Below are 16,512 nucleotides of genomic sequence, written 5' to 3' on the forward strand. Positions count from 1 at the left end.
TGATGTCAGACCCGCCGCCTCGCGGCCGGTGGTTCCCCGGGGACCCTCGTCCGTATTCTCCTGTGGTGTTCCGGTGGACGCGGTTGCTCGCCCACCGATCTGCTTCGACCGCTAGTTTTCGCGGCTCGGTCAACTTGCTGTCGAGGAGGTGCTGTCGTAGTTCAATGAAGCAGTTGTTGGAGAGGTGCTCCCATAACATAAGGTCGACCAACTGCTGGTAGGTAGTGACCTGACTGCCTTTGACCCACCCCTCGAAGGCTCTGCTAAAAAAGTTCACATATTCTACCCAAGTGGTACCGGGGATTTTTTTACAGTCTCGGAACCTCTGCCGGTACATTTCGGGGGTGAGTCCGTAGCGCGTGAGTAGGGCCGTTTTCATGTGTTCATAGGAGGCCATTTCGGTGTCAGGGAGTTCCAGCAGGGCGTCCCTCCCTTCGTTGACGTACTTTCCACACATGCCGGCGCCCCAATCCTTCAAGTGGGACCCCATGGGCGGTCATGGCCACCTCGTAGGCTTTGAACCATTGCTGGATATCATCGTTCTTGTAGTATTCTTTGACTACATCTTTCGGTAGGTGAACCTTGGGGTCCACGGGAGGGGCCGAGGTCTTGGCCCCGGCCGCGCTATCTTCGTTGCTCTTGGCCTTGATTTCTAGTTGCAAAAACACAAAGACCTAGACTATGGAAGCACATGTGAAAATTCACCCTTCTTTAAAATATTTCGTTCGTTGCTATTCTTTAGCAAACATAACTCCCCTTGTTACATCATTAATTGGGGTAGCCAAAATATCTGGGGTTAGTGCTTAATTCAAAAAATTGCCTGATTCTCATACAGCAGTAAAATACAGTTGCGAGACCAATCATACCACACTTAATCTCGTGACAAAACAAATATAGTGATAAACCGAAAACTTTTACTTGCCAATTTAACCACTCATACTTTTACTAGTATGAGTGGTTAAATAGGTGATAACCATCTCTACGTTTTTCCTTTTATTTTTTCCATACACAACACAAGAAATTGAATAAAAGTATTGTGTCTGTGTTGTGTTATGAGTGTTTTAATGTGTTGATTGACACTGTACTGGTTATTCTTTTCTATGCTCACTGCACTTTTTTCTGCACAAATCTTTTGTGCATTTGGACACTATTTTCTGTTCTAAGCTTGATGGTACCGATGATGACAACAGGGCAGTCCTGACGAGTACCAGTCAGGTCCCCGCTTGGTGGTGCGCCCGTGAGGTGCCATCTCGCTTTCACCCACTTTTTTTCGGTTTATCACTATATTTGTTTTGTCACGAGATTAAGTGTGGTATGATTGGTCTCGCAACTGTATTTTACTGCTGTATGAGAATCAGGCAATTTTTTGAATTAAGCACTAACCCCAGATATTTTGGCTACCCCAATTAATGATGTAACAAGGGGAGTTATGTTTGCTAAAGAATAGCAACGAACGAAATATTTTAAAGAAGGGTGAATTTTCACATGTGCTTCCATAGTCTAGGTCTTTGTGTTTTTGCTGCATACTGAGTGGAGGGCGACCTATTGACTAGCTTTTCCCTCTAAAGCTCCTCTTTTTCTTGAACTTGATTTCTAGTTCTCTCAGGCCTCGTTCGTGTTCATATGCTAGTCGTTTTTCTTCGAGGTCACGTTGTCTCCGTTTCTCTTCTAGATCCCCCTCTAGCCGTAGTTGCTCGAGGGCTATCTTTCTCTCCGCTAGCTGGAGTTCTCCGTCTAGCCGGAGTCGTGCAAGCTCCAATTCGTGTAGCCGGTTGCGCTCTTGTTAGTCTTCATAGATGAGGTCCGCGTTTAGTGTTGCGGTTCTTTCCCCCGTCGGGGGTGCGCTGGTTTCCTGTTGCCCGTTCGGGCTATTCTCCTCTTGGGGTGGTCTGTCTCGGGTTTCCACCCAGGCTTGTAGGGCCGATTTGAAGTCCTCTTTTGTGCTCAGGCCAGTGGTAGCGATACCCATGTCTTTACAGAATTGTTTTAGTTCTTTGTGGCTGTATTCTTCTATCTTCTCTTTCTGGAATTCGGCAGGTAGGTTGGTTCCTTGGGTCGTCATGGTCTCTGTGTATTTTTCCGTCGTAGCGGGTAGATCACTCTCTGTACGATTTTGCGTTGGCTCGGATCGCAGCGCCTGCCACCAATGTTAGAAAGGCGAACCCAGGGGAGGCAGAAGGTGTCTGACTGACCCCCCCTAGGTCTACCCTTCCTTCAGAGAAGGGACCGAGCGATGTCGAGAGGCCTCCGACGGGAGGGCCCTCTCCTAGAATCGTACAGCAGAGTAACCACACCACTACAAATATACACCACACGTAGATAGAGTTTTCAATCTTTATCTGGCAATAAGTATCTTTTCAATATATACAGCAGATCCCGAGATCTACAAAGTCTCGTGACAAAGGGCAAGGTAGCGGGACAGTCTTATAGATGGTCGGTTGCAAGGAGACTCTACGCACAGCTCTCAATCCTCGAGCTGGGGAGTTCCGGGAGGTTGGGCCGCGGCAGCGCCAGCAGGCTCCAAGATGGTTCAGCGAGTGTGGACCGCGGCAGCGCCAGCAGGTTCCAAGATGGTTCAGCGAGTGTGGACCGCGGCAGCGCCAGCAGGTTCCAAGATGGTTCAGCGAGTGTGGACCGCGGCAGCGCCAGCAGGTTCCAAGTTGGTTCAGCGAGTGTGGACCGCGGCAGCGCCAGCAGGCTCCAAGATCGTTCCTGCAAAGATGGACCGCGGCAGCGCCAGCAGGCTCCAAAGTGGTTACAGCGAAGACGGACCGTGGCAGCGCCAGCAGGTTCCAGGTAGAACAGCAAGGGGAGTTCGTCTCAGGGTCAGCCGTGACAGCGTCAGCAGGGCTTCTCGACTCCGGGATACAACTCCCGTCCTACTCCGGGGCTGGCCCAGATATAGGTCTGGAGTCCTTTGATGTCCGGACCCTCTCGCCTGGGGGTCAGAGGGGCCGGGATGATGGTGTCCAGACACCCAGCAGGGGGTGGAGCCAGCGCTCAGGGAGGCCGGAGGCCGATCGAAACCAGGTATCCGGGGACGGTTGGAGAGCCATCGAAACTCCCCTCTCCTTGTCTCTGGTTGAGTGGCCACTCTACCACCCGGAGGGTTCTTGGTGCCTCGATGGCGGGCTCGCTGGGGCCGTGGCCGCGGCTGGTCCGGGACCACGTGTCTGTGACGTGATGGGCCCAAGATGGCGTCGGGCCTGGAACGAGGATCCGGGGTGGGCACCGGACCGGTAATGCTGGGGTGGCCCGAGGGTGCCGTGTCAGTGGTTGTGGGCCGCCGGGTGGCAGATCTGGTGGTTTGGAGGGCGTGCAGAGGTGTGCCCGAGGCCGACCCGGGCTGGATGGAGGGCCGATGTCTTACGGGGCCTGCCATGCGGGAGGAGTAGGACCACGCCACGAGGCCGGGTCCAACAGAACTTTTGACTTGCTCTGTCCACAACAGGTTTTTCTCAAACTTCTGACTTATTTCAAAAACAAAAACAAATGGTGTTTTTTTAAATAATTTTTTGTACACATATTTAATGTTTTAAATTTCTAAAAGTGGTTTTTCTCCTGTTTTTAAAAAAAATATGATGCGTTTTGTAATGGTTTTGATTAACCGCACAAATAATGTATACTTCATTCATATATATATATATATATATATATATATATATATATATATATATATATATATATATAACACCAATGGGCCTGACTAATCAGTAAGGCTGAGTCAACTAAACCAAAAAACAACAGCGATGCCAATACTGATGGAAATTCAAAAAAATGGTGCAAGGATGTCAAACCCAAACAACCATAAGCTCATTAGTAGCCTTTTATTTTCAAATATTCAAATTTTTCTTCAATAAAGAGACACACATAAAGGGAAAAATCTGTACAAAAAATACAAACACCATATATTAAATACTTTCTACAAACTACAATTTTCAATTACTATCCGCACTAGTACATTTTGACAGCATATCCATGAGTGAAGATGTATGCAAGCGTGAGCCATACAGTCACGCCTACAAAAAGATGCAGAACCATATTTTTTTATTTACAGATTCAGGATGAATCGGTAGATAAAAATACAAAAATGAAAAAGCAGGAGTATGAAGGTGCTTTTTTTTTTTTTAAAGCAGCGATGCTGGCAGCAATTACGAACAGTATCACACACATCACCCTTGAAATTGTAGCTTTATATCAATTTCCAGCGCTGTTAAACATTTTGCCCACTAAGAGACAATCAAAATATTTAAATGTGCCACTTCGAACATGATGTGCAATAAGAGGGGTGCCTAAATTGAGAAAGGTGCAAATATGTTTTAGAATACGGCATGGGCATTACTGCAGTGCATTTCGGGTTGAAACCTGTGTTAATGCAATTTATAAATGTAATATATTTGTCGGTCTATCACACTTCTACCAAAAAAGCGTTATATTTAGTCATGCGTTTACACATGAAAATCTGGATGTCAGGTTAACGGGCTAGAGACAGCAGCTAATCGTACTCTTCTCGGCAAACATGGCCTAGTCCCGCAAATCAAATAAAAAATAAACGCGGACTGGCAACATTTCTGCGTTTACAAATGAAGGCCAACAGTAACTGGCAATCAACAATGAATCCTGCAATACAAGTCTACCCTTTACATAGTCATACCACAGGTTAAATGCAGTCAGAAAACAAGATGACATGACATCACAAACTTCAGTAAACACCCCAAAAGGACATACACGCACACCTCTCCCAAAGCACTGGAGGAGCTGCAGTTCTAGTTTAAGTTATCCTAAACAGTATTTCTGTTACACCAAACGTTATACTGTAAATAAAGTTCATTAACTTTTATTCCATACACGTTTTGCTATTTTATCAGTAAGAACATAAAACGTGCTAGGGTAGGCTTCATTCCCAGAACTGATGAGCCAATGTATTCATTTGCAAGAGTGAAACCAGACCGACATTTCATTTTTGTATATGTAAATCTTAGTTTCAGTGGTGCAGTCCATAGTCTCTATAGTCCAGAGGAATGAAAATGAGATCACGGGTACATATTTAATCTCCTACTTGAACACATCTACAGTCAAGTCAACCCAATCACAACATCTACACAAAATACACACCCTCGAGAACCCCTTCGCTTGTACTTGTATTGGGATACATTTTAAAGAGTTTGTTCTATATTTAAGTGTATTATCTTGTATTTTGTAGGGCCTTTATTGCAGAGTTTACATTAACAAGTTTGTAAATCAACATTTTAGGTAATGGGTTTTGCTCTCCATTGACTTTCAGAATCTCACCTTCATCTATATCCGGTGGCAGACCACCCACAAACACTTTGCGTGAAAATCGCTCGATCCGCTCTCCATTTTGATGACCTGGATAGCAATTAGGTGAATTCAGGACACCACCTTGATCGTTATGGCCATCATCCAGCAAGCCATCATCTATTGGGAACAGGGAAGAACGACCTTGAAAACAAAAGCAAAATAGTTACATTTTCACATTGACTGGAAATCCATGATAATAGAAAGGCAAAAGGAAACTATGAGTGACTCAATATCGCTAATGTGGGAACCATGTTCAAATGGTTAAAATACTAGACATTGTTGTGCGAGTTATTGACTTCTTGACAACAGGTTATCACATCGTGTCACAATGCAGTATCACGTGGTTTCAGGCTTTTCTGTTTGCCCACTCAAGCCTACATACAACAATCCTATGGAATTGGTGAAATTACATGAATAAATAAAAGAGCAGAAAAGGCCCATCTACAGGGAGGCCCTAGTTAGGGCTACAAAAAAGTAATACAGAATACCACGCAGTACACTCCTAGAGTGAGCAAACCTTTCTAAATCAGAATCTGATGAAACGTTAACATTTTGAGACCAACTCTAAAGCAGGTATTGAAAATGACTACCTAGAGTGATCTATGACAGGCATGTCCCAAATGGTATAACATTATCTTGTCCCTAAACAGAAAGCAAACAGAACGCTTCAGGGATGGACTGTCACATCAATAAAGAAAGAGGGTAATAGTTACTTACCTGTAACTGCAGTTCTCCAGTATTGGTATCTTTCACATGCTTCAATCATTCCCCATTGTTGAAGTGGGAATAGCATACCGTGGAACTTCCACTTGGACAGCAGGAAATTAATCAAGAATGTGAATCTATGAAAGATCCAATGCTGGAGAAGAAAATAAATTACCTATGTGTACATGTGGTTCACCAGTATTGGTATCTGTCATAGATTCACATGCTTGAATCACTCCCAGTCGTCGAAGTGAGTGTCCCATGGTATGGAACTTCCACTTCGACAACGTGAAATGATTCAAGCATGTGCATCTTGGAAAGTTCCAATACTGGAGAAACATGCTTGCAGCATTTTTACGCCCTAAACTAGGGTATTAACTGCTATATAAATTGTGCAACACAATTAAAGAGCCACAATAAAGGCTTTTGATTCAGACTATCAGCAAAAACATACACATTTTTCAGTGCATGCATTAAGGTGTTGCATGATCGAAAATGTTTAAGGCAATTCGCATAAAGCTTTTGACTTTCTCTTCAGAGTTGTCATACAGACCTTAACTCTAAAACAGACTAGATCAAAATTTGGACTACACCTCAACCATAAGGACGAGGTGTAGAGGTTCATTCATGGTGGTGGAAAAACTGACAAGCCGGTGAGCAAATGAGTAGGGCAGTGCTGCTCCTTTTCAGATGGAAGCAGTTACCTCCAAGAAGATAATTTGTAGGTCCTCATGACAAACAAGCACTCTTAAAGCAAATAGGCCTCGACTTTTACCTTTGCTAAAGAAGAAGATTCATTAGCTTTGCGTATGTTTTTTTTTTTTGGGGGGGGAATGCAACTATGCATACGTGCATGTGACATGGCACTCGGGTGCCCCAATGTCACCATGCACGCTTGCGTGCGTCATGATGTGTTGGCCATTTTTATTTTCTAAGCTGTTCCATGATGGTGTATGACCACAAAACTAAAACAAGGGGGAAGCAGTGCGAGCAATTAAAGATCTTGGAAATGGGAAAGAAAGGACAGGAGAAGCAACAGATGACCTAAGAGGGAGGGGCAAGACAGAGCAGGAGGGGATTTCAGTAGGAAAGTAGCACAATAGAGCAAGAACACAAGCACTGACAGTTTACAGCGTTGAAAGAAAAGCACACAGTTGGCTGAATACAAACTGGAATTATACAAATTATCCTATCAGAAGAATGATAAAGAAGGTATGCTCCAGGGACGGACACAGACAAGAAAAAGGAAAACTTTCAAATAAGAAACAAGCAAGACAGTCAAAAAATTTAATAAAAAAGACAACCAATGGTAAGCAAAGGGGCTACCCACACAATGACTATATTTTGGAGCCGTCCACAATAGTTTTTTATTTTTACTGTAGGTGAGGCACAAAAAAATAACAGAACTTTGGGCCAGTTCTCTTTTGCTTCAGTGAAGTGTCTTTCACATTTGAACCAGTTATACTATTCGCATTTGAGATGGTTTAAAAAGTAGGCAATCTCTGTGAGGATTATGGCCCCTCCTCGTAGCTGCCCATTCATCACAAATTGGCAAGCAGTGTGTACACCCACCCTCCCAGGAGCATTCATTTTGGTGCAAGAAGGATAACTACATAGTTTTACATATGGATGGGAATCTAAACACTGCTTTGTGAGCTCCACTACTATGATATTCTTGCCTGCTCAATATGTTAGAAAGGTCTCAATCAAGAGACTACAGGACGTATCAACTGCTCATCACCACAGTGGTACTGTAAACTACTTTCACAAGCAAGACAGTCACGATCCTCAAAATGCCTCTAAACACCTTCCTTAACCTAATGAGCGGATTTCAGTGTACCTCCCTAAAAACTGTGCTGGATCATAATTGTGTGGACAGTAGTGACGTTCTCCAATCTGGACTGCAGTCTCTGCCAATACATTTCAACTTGTGTTCTCTCATAGGCACGAGTCTCTTTCTGAAGTCAATTAGTTTGCTACTACATGCCTGTCCCACAACAGAACACTGTTTTGTGGTCATCCATGTGGGTACTGCATGAACTGTGAGAATGTGATCGACCCTCTGATGGCAAAGTGGCTACTTGCTTAGCAACAAAGGTCTCTGTTGATCTCAGGTAAATTATGCATACTTTGCTCCTAAATCTGTGTACATCTGCCGTAAGTTTTAAATGTCATCTGCAATTGTCCGCAACTGCTACTGGATAGTCCAACGCTGCATTTTCTGCCATCACCTGCTGTGCATTTGCACATAAGCAGAACTAGGCCACAAGTCGCGGAGACTGAGGGAGTCACATAATGATTAGGGTGGTGGAGCGATTACCCCCATTAACACTTACAAATATGGCTACAAAAAGGATAAGCGTGTCCATGGGGATGCTCATTGTAGTGAGCCTGGCAGTTCTAGAGTTTAAATATCACAAAAAGAAGAGGGATTAGAAACCTACGTGGAGACAGATAAGTGTATGTGAAAGCACCAATTTAGTAAAACTGCCCTCACACACAGCAAGCTGTGTCATGCTTCATTATAGGGCTGCTAACACACCTCCGTGCCAACCAAACACTGGAGGTGGAGAAATAGGGAGGGGACGACAATACAACACAAAAAGGGAATGTGGAATCCCAGGTGAGATAATAGTGCAGAATAAGTGATGACAAGTGATATAAAACTGGTACCAGGGAGTCCTTATTGAAATTTTAATATTAGGTACCCCATCCAGAATTAAAACAAAAAACGTGGGTGGTTGGTTGGAGACCTTCTAATGAGACTCCAACCCCCCCCCCCCACTCTGCATAAATGGCAACATGTTTCAGCCAGCACAAACTAATACCTCGGCTTTCCTCAGGACTCTCACCACTGTAATCCCAAGGTGCAGAACCTTCCTCCTTACAATTTAGAGGAAAAAGGGGATATCACCTTAAGTGGAGCACCTTGCCGAGAGAGGAACCAAGTTTATTGAATTTGTAAACTCGAAATGGCGGGGGAGTGAGAACAACTGCCTATACGCACTCTTGCTTGCAAGGTCAGCTATTAGCAGACTTATTTCGTCTCTCCTGCTATCACCTGTGATTCCACATTCACATTTTGTGTTCTATTGTCTTCCCCTCCCTATTGCTCCACCTCCAGCGTTTTGCTGGCACAGAGGTGTGTTAGCAGCCCTATGATGAAGCATGACACAGTTTGCTGTGTGTGAGGGCAGTTTTACAAAACTGTACACTTATCCGCATCCACGTAGCTTTCTAATCCATCTTCTTTTTGTGATATTTAAACTATTGAGCGGGAGGTCAGAGGGCTTATCCTCTCACCTCTTTGTACTTTGTGTGTTTTAGTTCTAGAGTTTGCCAGGGAGCAGATTATGGCTGGTGCCCAACAGGGCCTAGGGCACTTCTTGCATCAGGTAGGCTGCAAGCAGAAACCCCAGTTACATCATGTCAAACTGTTTTCCTCACATAGCCTAGAACACAACACAACTGCAGGGATCTGTGGAGACAGGAGTCTTGCCTAGTCACCATAGTGTTTTCAACATGTCCGGCATCCCGAGATGAACACCCATGAGTCTGCCATTGACTGCCAGACCCATCTTGCTCACTACTCTCTCCCATCCATACTAATCACACCCAGCCACTATACAAAGGTTCTGGTATTTTCCTGGATTCAACCAACTTCTATTTGTTTTTCTCCTCTGGCCCCCGCCTCCCACTGCCCAGTAGGGTTCTGTCCCTCTCTCAACAGCCAACCTGCAGCACCAACTAAAAGATCATTCAGAATGCCCTCAGCATAGCTGCATAAACTGCCCCCTCTTGCCGTATGGCAGGTTTACTTATGCCAAACATTTACATGAAGACACACAAATGCACTACTTTAAACAAGTAGTCTACCTAACAGTAGATAAATATATTACCACAGGTTCAGATGGAAACACAGAGAACCTCAGAAATATATTATAAAAACAAACACCACATAAAACATACAAGGATATGCACAACTAGAAACAGGCGTACAAAAATAACTACACAGATGGACTGTGTCATTGCTTAACTTGAGTAATTTAAAGTCTCTTTAGACTGACTTGACAAAGTTGTACACCAACTACTTCCAAATAAAGGCGCCAAATAAGCAATAAAGGATTTGTGAAATGGAGTACTAAATGTCTCTTCTTTACCAAGCCATGTATGTGCATACCTACAGTGAAACAAAGCTCCTGGCTGAAGAGGGCTAGCAGCTAATGTTCGGGGCATTGATTTGTGCATGGGCTACTACAGCAGATAAAGGAATGAAATGTGGCTTGGGCACAAGGTTTGCATTCCTAACTCACATAAGGTAGACGATTGGAGAATAAGTAAATATACTACATACATGTTATCAAGCGTTTAGATGAAATGTAGAGCTAGGCAGCAAGTGCTTGCATATGCAGAGGATATATATCAGATAATTATTCAGAACATCTAAGATTACTAGGTAATCAGGATTACGTTTACTATAGAAAGTGTATTACCTCGTCTTCTCCCATAACTCCTTGCTGCATACAAACAAAAGATACATAGTTAAATGTCAAAAGTACACTATTTACAGCAACTATCAAATGTTAATCATTGTTTGCATTTCCAATACCTGCCACCCAAATAATTCAAGGAACATGCAACGTGGACTACATCTGAGGTTTTTGTTAAATTATTTTCAAATCGGCAGCGCTAAACTCTACCACAGTTCATTTTTTAAAAGAAACAAGCAGCCACGTCACCTGTGAAACGTGACCAGTGAAACAAGCATTTGCAATGCAATAGGTCTCGTATTTACAAGAGTTTCAGCTATTGGCATTGTAAATGAAAATTACTTTTATGTGTTGTTATTAAAACAGATAAATAAAAGGCATTGTCATTTACAATGCCAATAGCTTAAACTCTTGCAAATGCGAGACTTATTGCATTGCAATTCCAGGATCCGTGCTATAAAATATTTTTAAAAAGCATTAGGAGAGAACGTGTCCTGCCTGCAACAGCAGGCAGGACAAAGTTATTTGAGAAAATAGTGTTCGAAGGCTGCAATTACAGCCTATTGAGTAACAACACACATAACAGGGGATATCGCCATAGGAGGTTCCAAAATGAGACAAGGATGTACTAAGGAAGGACTACTAAGCCTATTGACCAATGAACAGCTACAGTTTACAGTGGACAATTACACAAGCCAATGAAAAATATGGGCGTAGAGAGAACAGAACTTCAAGTCCCTATCTGAATACAGCATGCCTCGCAGAGCAGCGCATACGCTGCCCAGGCTCAACCTGAAAATAAATTGCTTTATATTCTGTAGCATTCATTTTTCAGATGATTTTGTCAGTACTCACTACTCATTGCTACTGCACCATTTGGTAACTAGTTATAAATATGGCAGCCAACTTAAAATGGTATGCTACTTCTCTATTATTGTTTTCCAATTCAAAGATGATTTATACTTAATTGCCAAGTGGCTCGACAATACGGAGGAATGAATGCTAACAAAAGCAATGGACACTACAGAAAATAAAGCAAACCGGGTATCCTGTTTTCCAGGTGCTTTGGTCTGTGCTTCTGTACAGTCGTTTTGATGCTTATACGACATGTGCCATACAAATCCTGAAACCTATTTGCTGTGATACATGCCTGCCATTTTTTAAAATAAAAAATATTTCCATCCTGCCGCCCAATGCTTCCTTGCTTCTGTTACATGCTAGTTATAAGCTTCAAGAATGAAACTAACAAGATGGGCTTCACCAACTGGGAAGAAAGGTTATAAGAGAAGCACCGCCGTGCATAGCTTAGGAAGCATGGTGGAGGACTTAAAACTACACAGCGATACTGAAGCACCGTTTTCCTGTCCTATCTAAAAAGTTATTCACTGAACACTTATTTTTAGCCTATATAAACCACAGACTCCCTTTCACTAGGTTATTCCCAGCATGCTGTGTGCTTCTTAATCTTTTATGAAATAATTATCTTGTTTTGCCAAATTTTTAGCAGATTTGAAGTGACGTGCTTTTTCAGTTAAATGTATGTCAGTTATAAGTGAAATCACGAAGAAACAACAGCATCTACTTATTTCCAAACATCTCTGGCGGCTAAAACCATGATGGGACTGCTTGAGCGATGTGAATGGGTGGAAGAAAACATAAGACCTGGAGAAAGTCAGTGGAAGTATAAACAGTAGTTTTTGCTGTAGGCAGGAAGTAAACAAACACTTCTCAACACGCCGTAGAAACACGGACACTTACGAAGCTTTCGTTTTTGGGGGGGGGGGGTTGCCCTCTCTTGCTTGGCCTATGACAGTCAGTGACCAGTGCGCTTGGTCAGACGTCTCCCTTACCTCCTCTCTCGGCATTCACAGCGGACTCCACAGAATCCACAAAAACCTCCATGAGAAAGACATAATCTGCCATTCCTAAGGATTAAACAAGGGCTATGCAGGCCGCTACTCTAAATTTCAAATTAGCAGCAAGGTCCGGTTGTTGCACATATGGTGTCACCCTCAATGTACAGGTAGCTGCTCAGTGCAGCAGGGGGATCTCTTGGGCCTAGCCCCCGTCCCAGGAGGCTTGTCTGCACCTACGCACGCTGCCCCGTGGGCCCATAGAATAACCAAGCATTTCCCTGTCAGGATCACTCCTGCAGTCCCACCAGGGCTGCTCCTCGCCTCTGCCGTTCGTAGCAGCCACGTCCCGTAGCCAGTTTCCACCGACGGCGATACAGCATGCATTTGGTTTGCAGCAGCGACTGGTTCCTCATACACGGGGCCGCCACCACCGTCGGCAGCCCCATAGGGAGTCAGTTTGGGCCAAGCACAGCTGGGGCAGGTGCAGGCAGTTTCCCTCCAGCTCAGGCACGGACTGCAATGCTTTCGCTGGGTTGACCAGTACCGCAGACCGCACTCGGGAATTTTATGCCCACCACACGGCTGCAGTTATTACAGCCTAAGGGGTTCTACACAGACCTACCACCAAGGCCCCCGTCCGTGGCTGGAGGTCATCTCCTCCCCTGGCATCAGCGGACATCACACATTTTTACAGGCAGATGGTTTCCCAATGTCAGCAGTATATCGGGATTGCCCGGTCCAGGCCAGGAAGCTCACAGTTCAAGCAGGAGCAGTTTGGCATTTAGCCACACCCCTGCCAATAAAAAACAAGCATTGGCCGCGCGGCCGTAAAAGCGATCTTCAGTTGAAGAAAAAGCGGGGGCCTGCACGATTCCCTTGCGGGAGTGTGTGACCATATGGCGCTGCGCGCTCCTGCAAGGAAATTGCAAAGATGTGCATGCGTGCATGTTTTTGCTCCCAAAGCTGTGGCGATGGCTACAGGTCCTTCTCCTATGCAGCGCATGCGCGCACTTAGGCGAGACCTAATAATGCAATACATTTAAAATGAATGCAGCAGCTCCTGAAAGTTGCTGTCTAAGATAAGCGGTAGCGTGTGGTGCAGCGTTTCATAGAGAGAAAAAATGGCTCCTTTGGCAGAATATCTAACAGCTGTGCTTAGGTTTCAAACAACGGTTTGTTAAGTAAACAAAACAAATTCGATCCACAAGCGCAGCGTACAGGAAGGCTGTAGGGATGTCAAACAAGTAAGATCTAAGCAAATGCCCCTTTTTCCTTCAGTAACAATCACTGCCTTTAACTGATGCATTTGACGCAATAAAAATAACTAAATTACAAGGATATTTGCACAAGAAGTTAGAGAAATTATAAGGTTTCGCAATCTCAAAATCCTATGCCAGATATTTGATTTCAATATACCGCACCAAAACAAAACCTTGTTTTGCTTATTTTAAAGGCTCAACTGCCAACTCGGGTCTTCAAATTAAATTTTACAATAGTGAAAAAAGAATTCATGAAACGCTCGGCATATGATTAAATGTCCCCGACAGGCTTGACTTGGTGCATGTAATATCTGGACACTAACTAATCGGAAAATATAGTATAGGCATATTCTATTACTGTCGAACATCAATGTGATCAGTTAGCTTTAGTGTCACAAGAGAAGAGTTTCAGTTGAGGCACCCAAATGAGTATTCCTAAAAGGTACACACTTCATGGTGACAGAGGCACATGCAGGCCAGCTCGGGTTAGAATTCGTTTGCAAGCTTGTCTTCGTGTTAGCAACGGCATCCATGGAAAGGGGGCCGCTGTTTTTTTACTGATAAAGCAGCCACTTCTTATAGTGGCATTTATTTACTTAAAAGGGCACATTTAGTGACAAGTTAACAGCAGACATATAGCCACTGTCATACAAGCTAAGCAAAGAGACAAATATAGCAAACCCACCACCCATCTCAAAACAACATTTCTAAACATTTTTCGATAGAGGAAGGTCGCTGATCTATATCATTCAAACTCCAAAACCCAGAAAACTAATAGAATAGTTTTGCCCGAGAAAAAAGTTCATTATCGCTGTTCTCCAACAAATGGTCTGTGCTCCCATCTGTGTGGGCTCCTTCAAGGATAGCCTAAATATCAATTCTGATCACTTTAATAACACTACTCACTGGTAAAGAAGGACTGGGAGGGGATTACACATTTCCCGACAGATCATTTATACAGCACCAAATCTTCCGGTACCGAACCTAAATCTCCTTTTTATATTTAGCACACAACAGCACTTCCCTACAAGCAGAAATAACTACAAGCTGCTACTACTCGTGCTCAGTTAGCAGCAATTGCCATTAGTTCACAGCTGACAGAATACCTGCAAGTCTTGCAGATGGAAATAATAGACAAACAAATTGGCACCCTGACGTCGCAACCGGATCTAGGGCCAAATGTTTACATCAGAGAGGCGGCAGCATATGGGAGAAACAGGAAAGATTCTTTCCCGGACTAACTCACACACACACAAACACACACACACACACACACACACAAACACACACACACACACAAACTAACACACACACACACACACACACAAACTAACACACACACACACACACACACAAACTAACACACACACACACACACACACAAACACACACACACAAACTAACACACACACACACACACACACACACACACACACACACACACACACACACACACACACACACACACACACACACACACACACACACACACACACACACACACACACACACTCACACACACTAACTCACACACACTAACTCACACACACTAACTCACACACACACACACTAACACACACACTAACACACACACACACACACACACACACACACACAAACTCAGCACGGGTAGGGTAGGGGCTGGGCATGGCTTGGCTAGGTCAGGGGAGGGGAGGGGAGGGGAACAGGTCAGCACGGCTAGATCAGGGGCTGGGAACAGGTCAGCACGGCTAGGTCAGGGACTGGGAACAGGTGAGCACGGCTAGGTCAGGGACTGGGAACAGGTGAGCACGGCTAGGTCAGGGACTGGGAACAGGTGAGCACTGGTGCCAAACAGTGGCTAAATCCCACCTTCTTATATCAATCGAAGACAATAATGCAGAGATTCCTGGTATTGCATCTCAGGGTGCAATATATATACTGGGGAAATCCTTCCCCATTTTTAGCTCTTGCAGCACAAAAAGGAAATAGTTATTGCCCACCAGACAATTAATTGGTTCCAGGAATGTTTAGAAGAAGAAATAACATGCAAAGATAGGCGTAACAGACCTAGCAAAATAAAATAAAAACCTACAAGAAACAGCAATAAGCAAACTCTTACCATTAAGCATTAGAAGATTATCAGACCCTGGATGAGGGTAGCCCAAACGACCTGAAAATTAAAACACAATTAAAATACAGGCTTAACAACTGGTCGATTAAATATTAATAAAGTACAGCAGTTAACATGATGACTGGAACTCAGTCTTTAGAAACGAAACCAGCGTGAATTTGCACCAGCTAGTGGTAAGCCCATGGGTCGTACTGGGCACTTTTCATGGGCCTCCTGCTTTGGTGCTATTCACGTAGACAACAGCAGAAGATTTTTGGACAGAATACCTTTCCTGCATTTATATCCAGCTGTGCAATTTTTCCTCAACGCACATGGTCTTTGTCAGACCTTGTTTGAGGGGGTGGTGGGGAGTCAGAGAGACTAGCAGGCCCCAACGGTGGTGGTTGAGGACATTTGTTACTGGTGCCCTGGGCTCATCCTACTAGAACTCTGCAAACTGAACCAAGCACAACTTTTTCACAATTGACTCTCAGAGTAGCAAGCCGCAGCAATCAACCGTTTCTCAGGAAGGCAGTGGTAGGGAGAGTTAAGGACAAATGCTAATAATACTTGACAGCCAAGCAACAGACAATCCCATTTTCTAGCCTAATGCTTGGGCTAAAAGAAAGTACTGGTCTCACATCAAAACTAAATAAATACAGAGCAATTAATGGATTCAGAAGCAGGTTGTATTCCAGTTTTCAATCTTCCGTGAGGTGATACACACTTCGGTACCCTCCCTCTGATAACAGATAATCCTATGGTGTACAAACCTTTGTGGGTAGCTA

General features: G+C 44.1%; 1 protein-coding gene across 8 annotated transcripts in view; it reads right to left on the bottom strand.

Annotated features, from left to right (window-relative positions):
- The window catches only part of CPEB2 (cytoplasmic polyadenylation element binding protein 2), a 211,270-nt gene that overhangs the window by 90,909 nt on the left and 103,849 nt on the right, over nucleotides 1-16,512 (bottom strand). For 6 of the 8 annotated variants that reach the window (XM_078678458.1, XM_078678461.1, XM_078678453.1 and 3 more), the window contains exons 4-6: nucleotides 15,734-15,784; nucleotides 10,521-10,544; nucleotides 5,293-5,463 (exon numbers count right to left, since the gene is read on the bottom strand). In XM_078678458.1, coding sequence (XP_078534584.1) covers nucleotides 5,293-5,463; nucleotides 10,521-10,544; nucleotides 15,734-15,784 — 246 coding nt within the window. The remainder of the gene's footprint in view (nucleotides 1-5,292; nucleotides 5,464-10,520; nucleotides 10,545-15,733; nucleotides 15,785-16,512) is intronic. The other 2 variants (XM_078678455.1, XM_078678456.1) reach the window with 1 other exon arrangement.

The sequence above is a fragment of the Lissotriton helveticus genome, chromosome 2_2 (genome assembly GCF_964261635.1).
Source record: "Lissotriton helveticus chromosome 2_2, aLisHel1.1, whole genome shotgun sequence".
Lineage (NCBI taxonomy): Eukaryota > Metazoa > Chordata > Amphibia > Caudata > Salamandridae > Lissotriton > Lissotriton helveticus.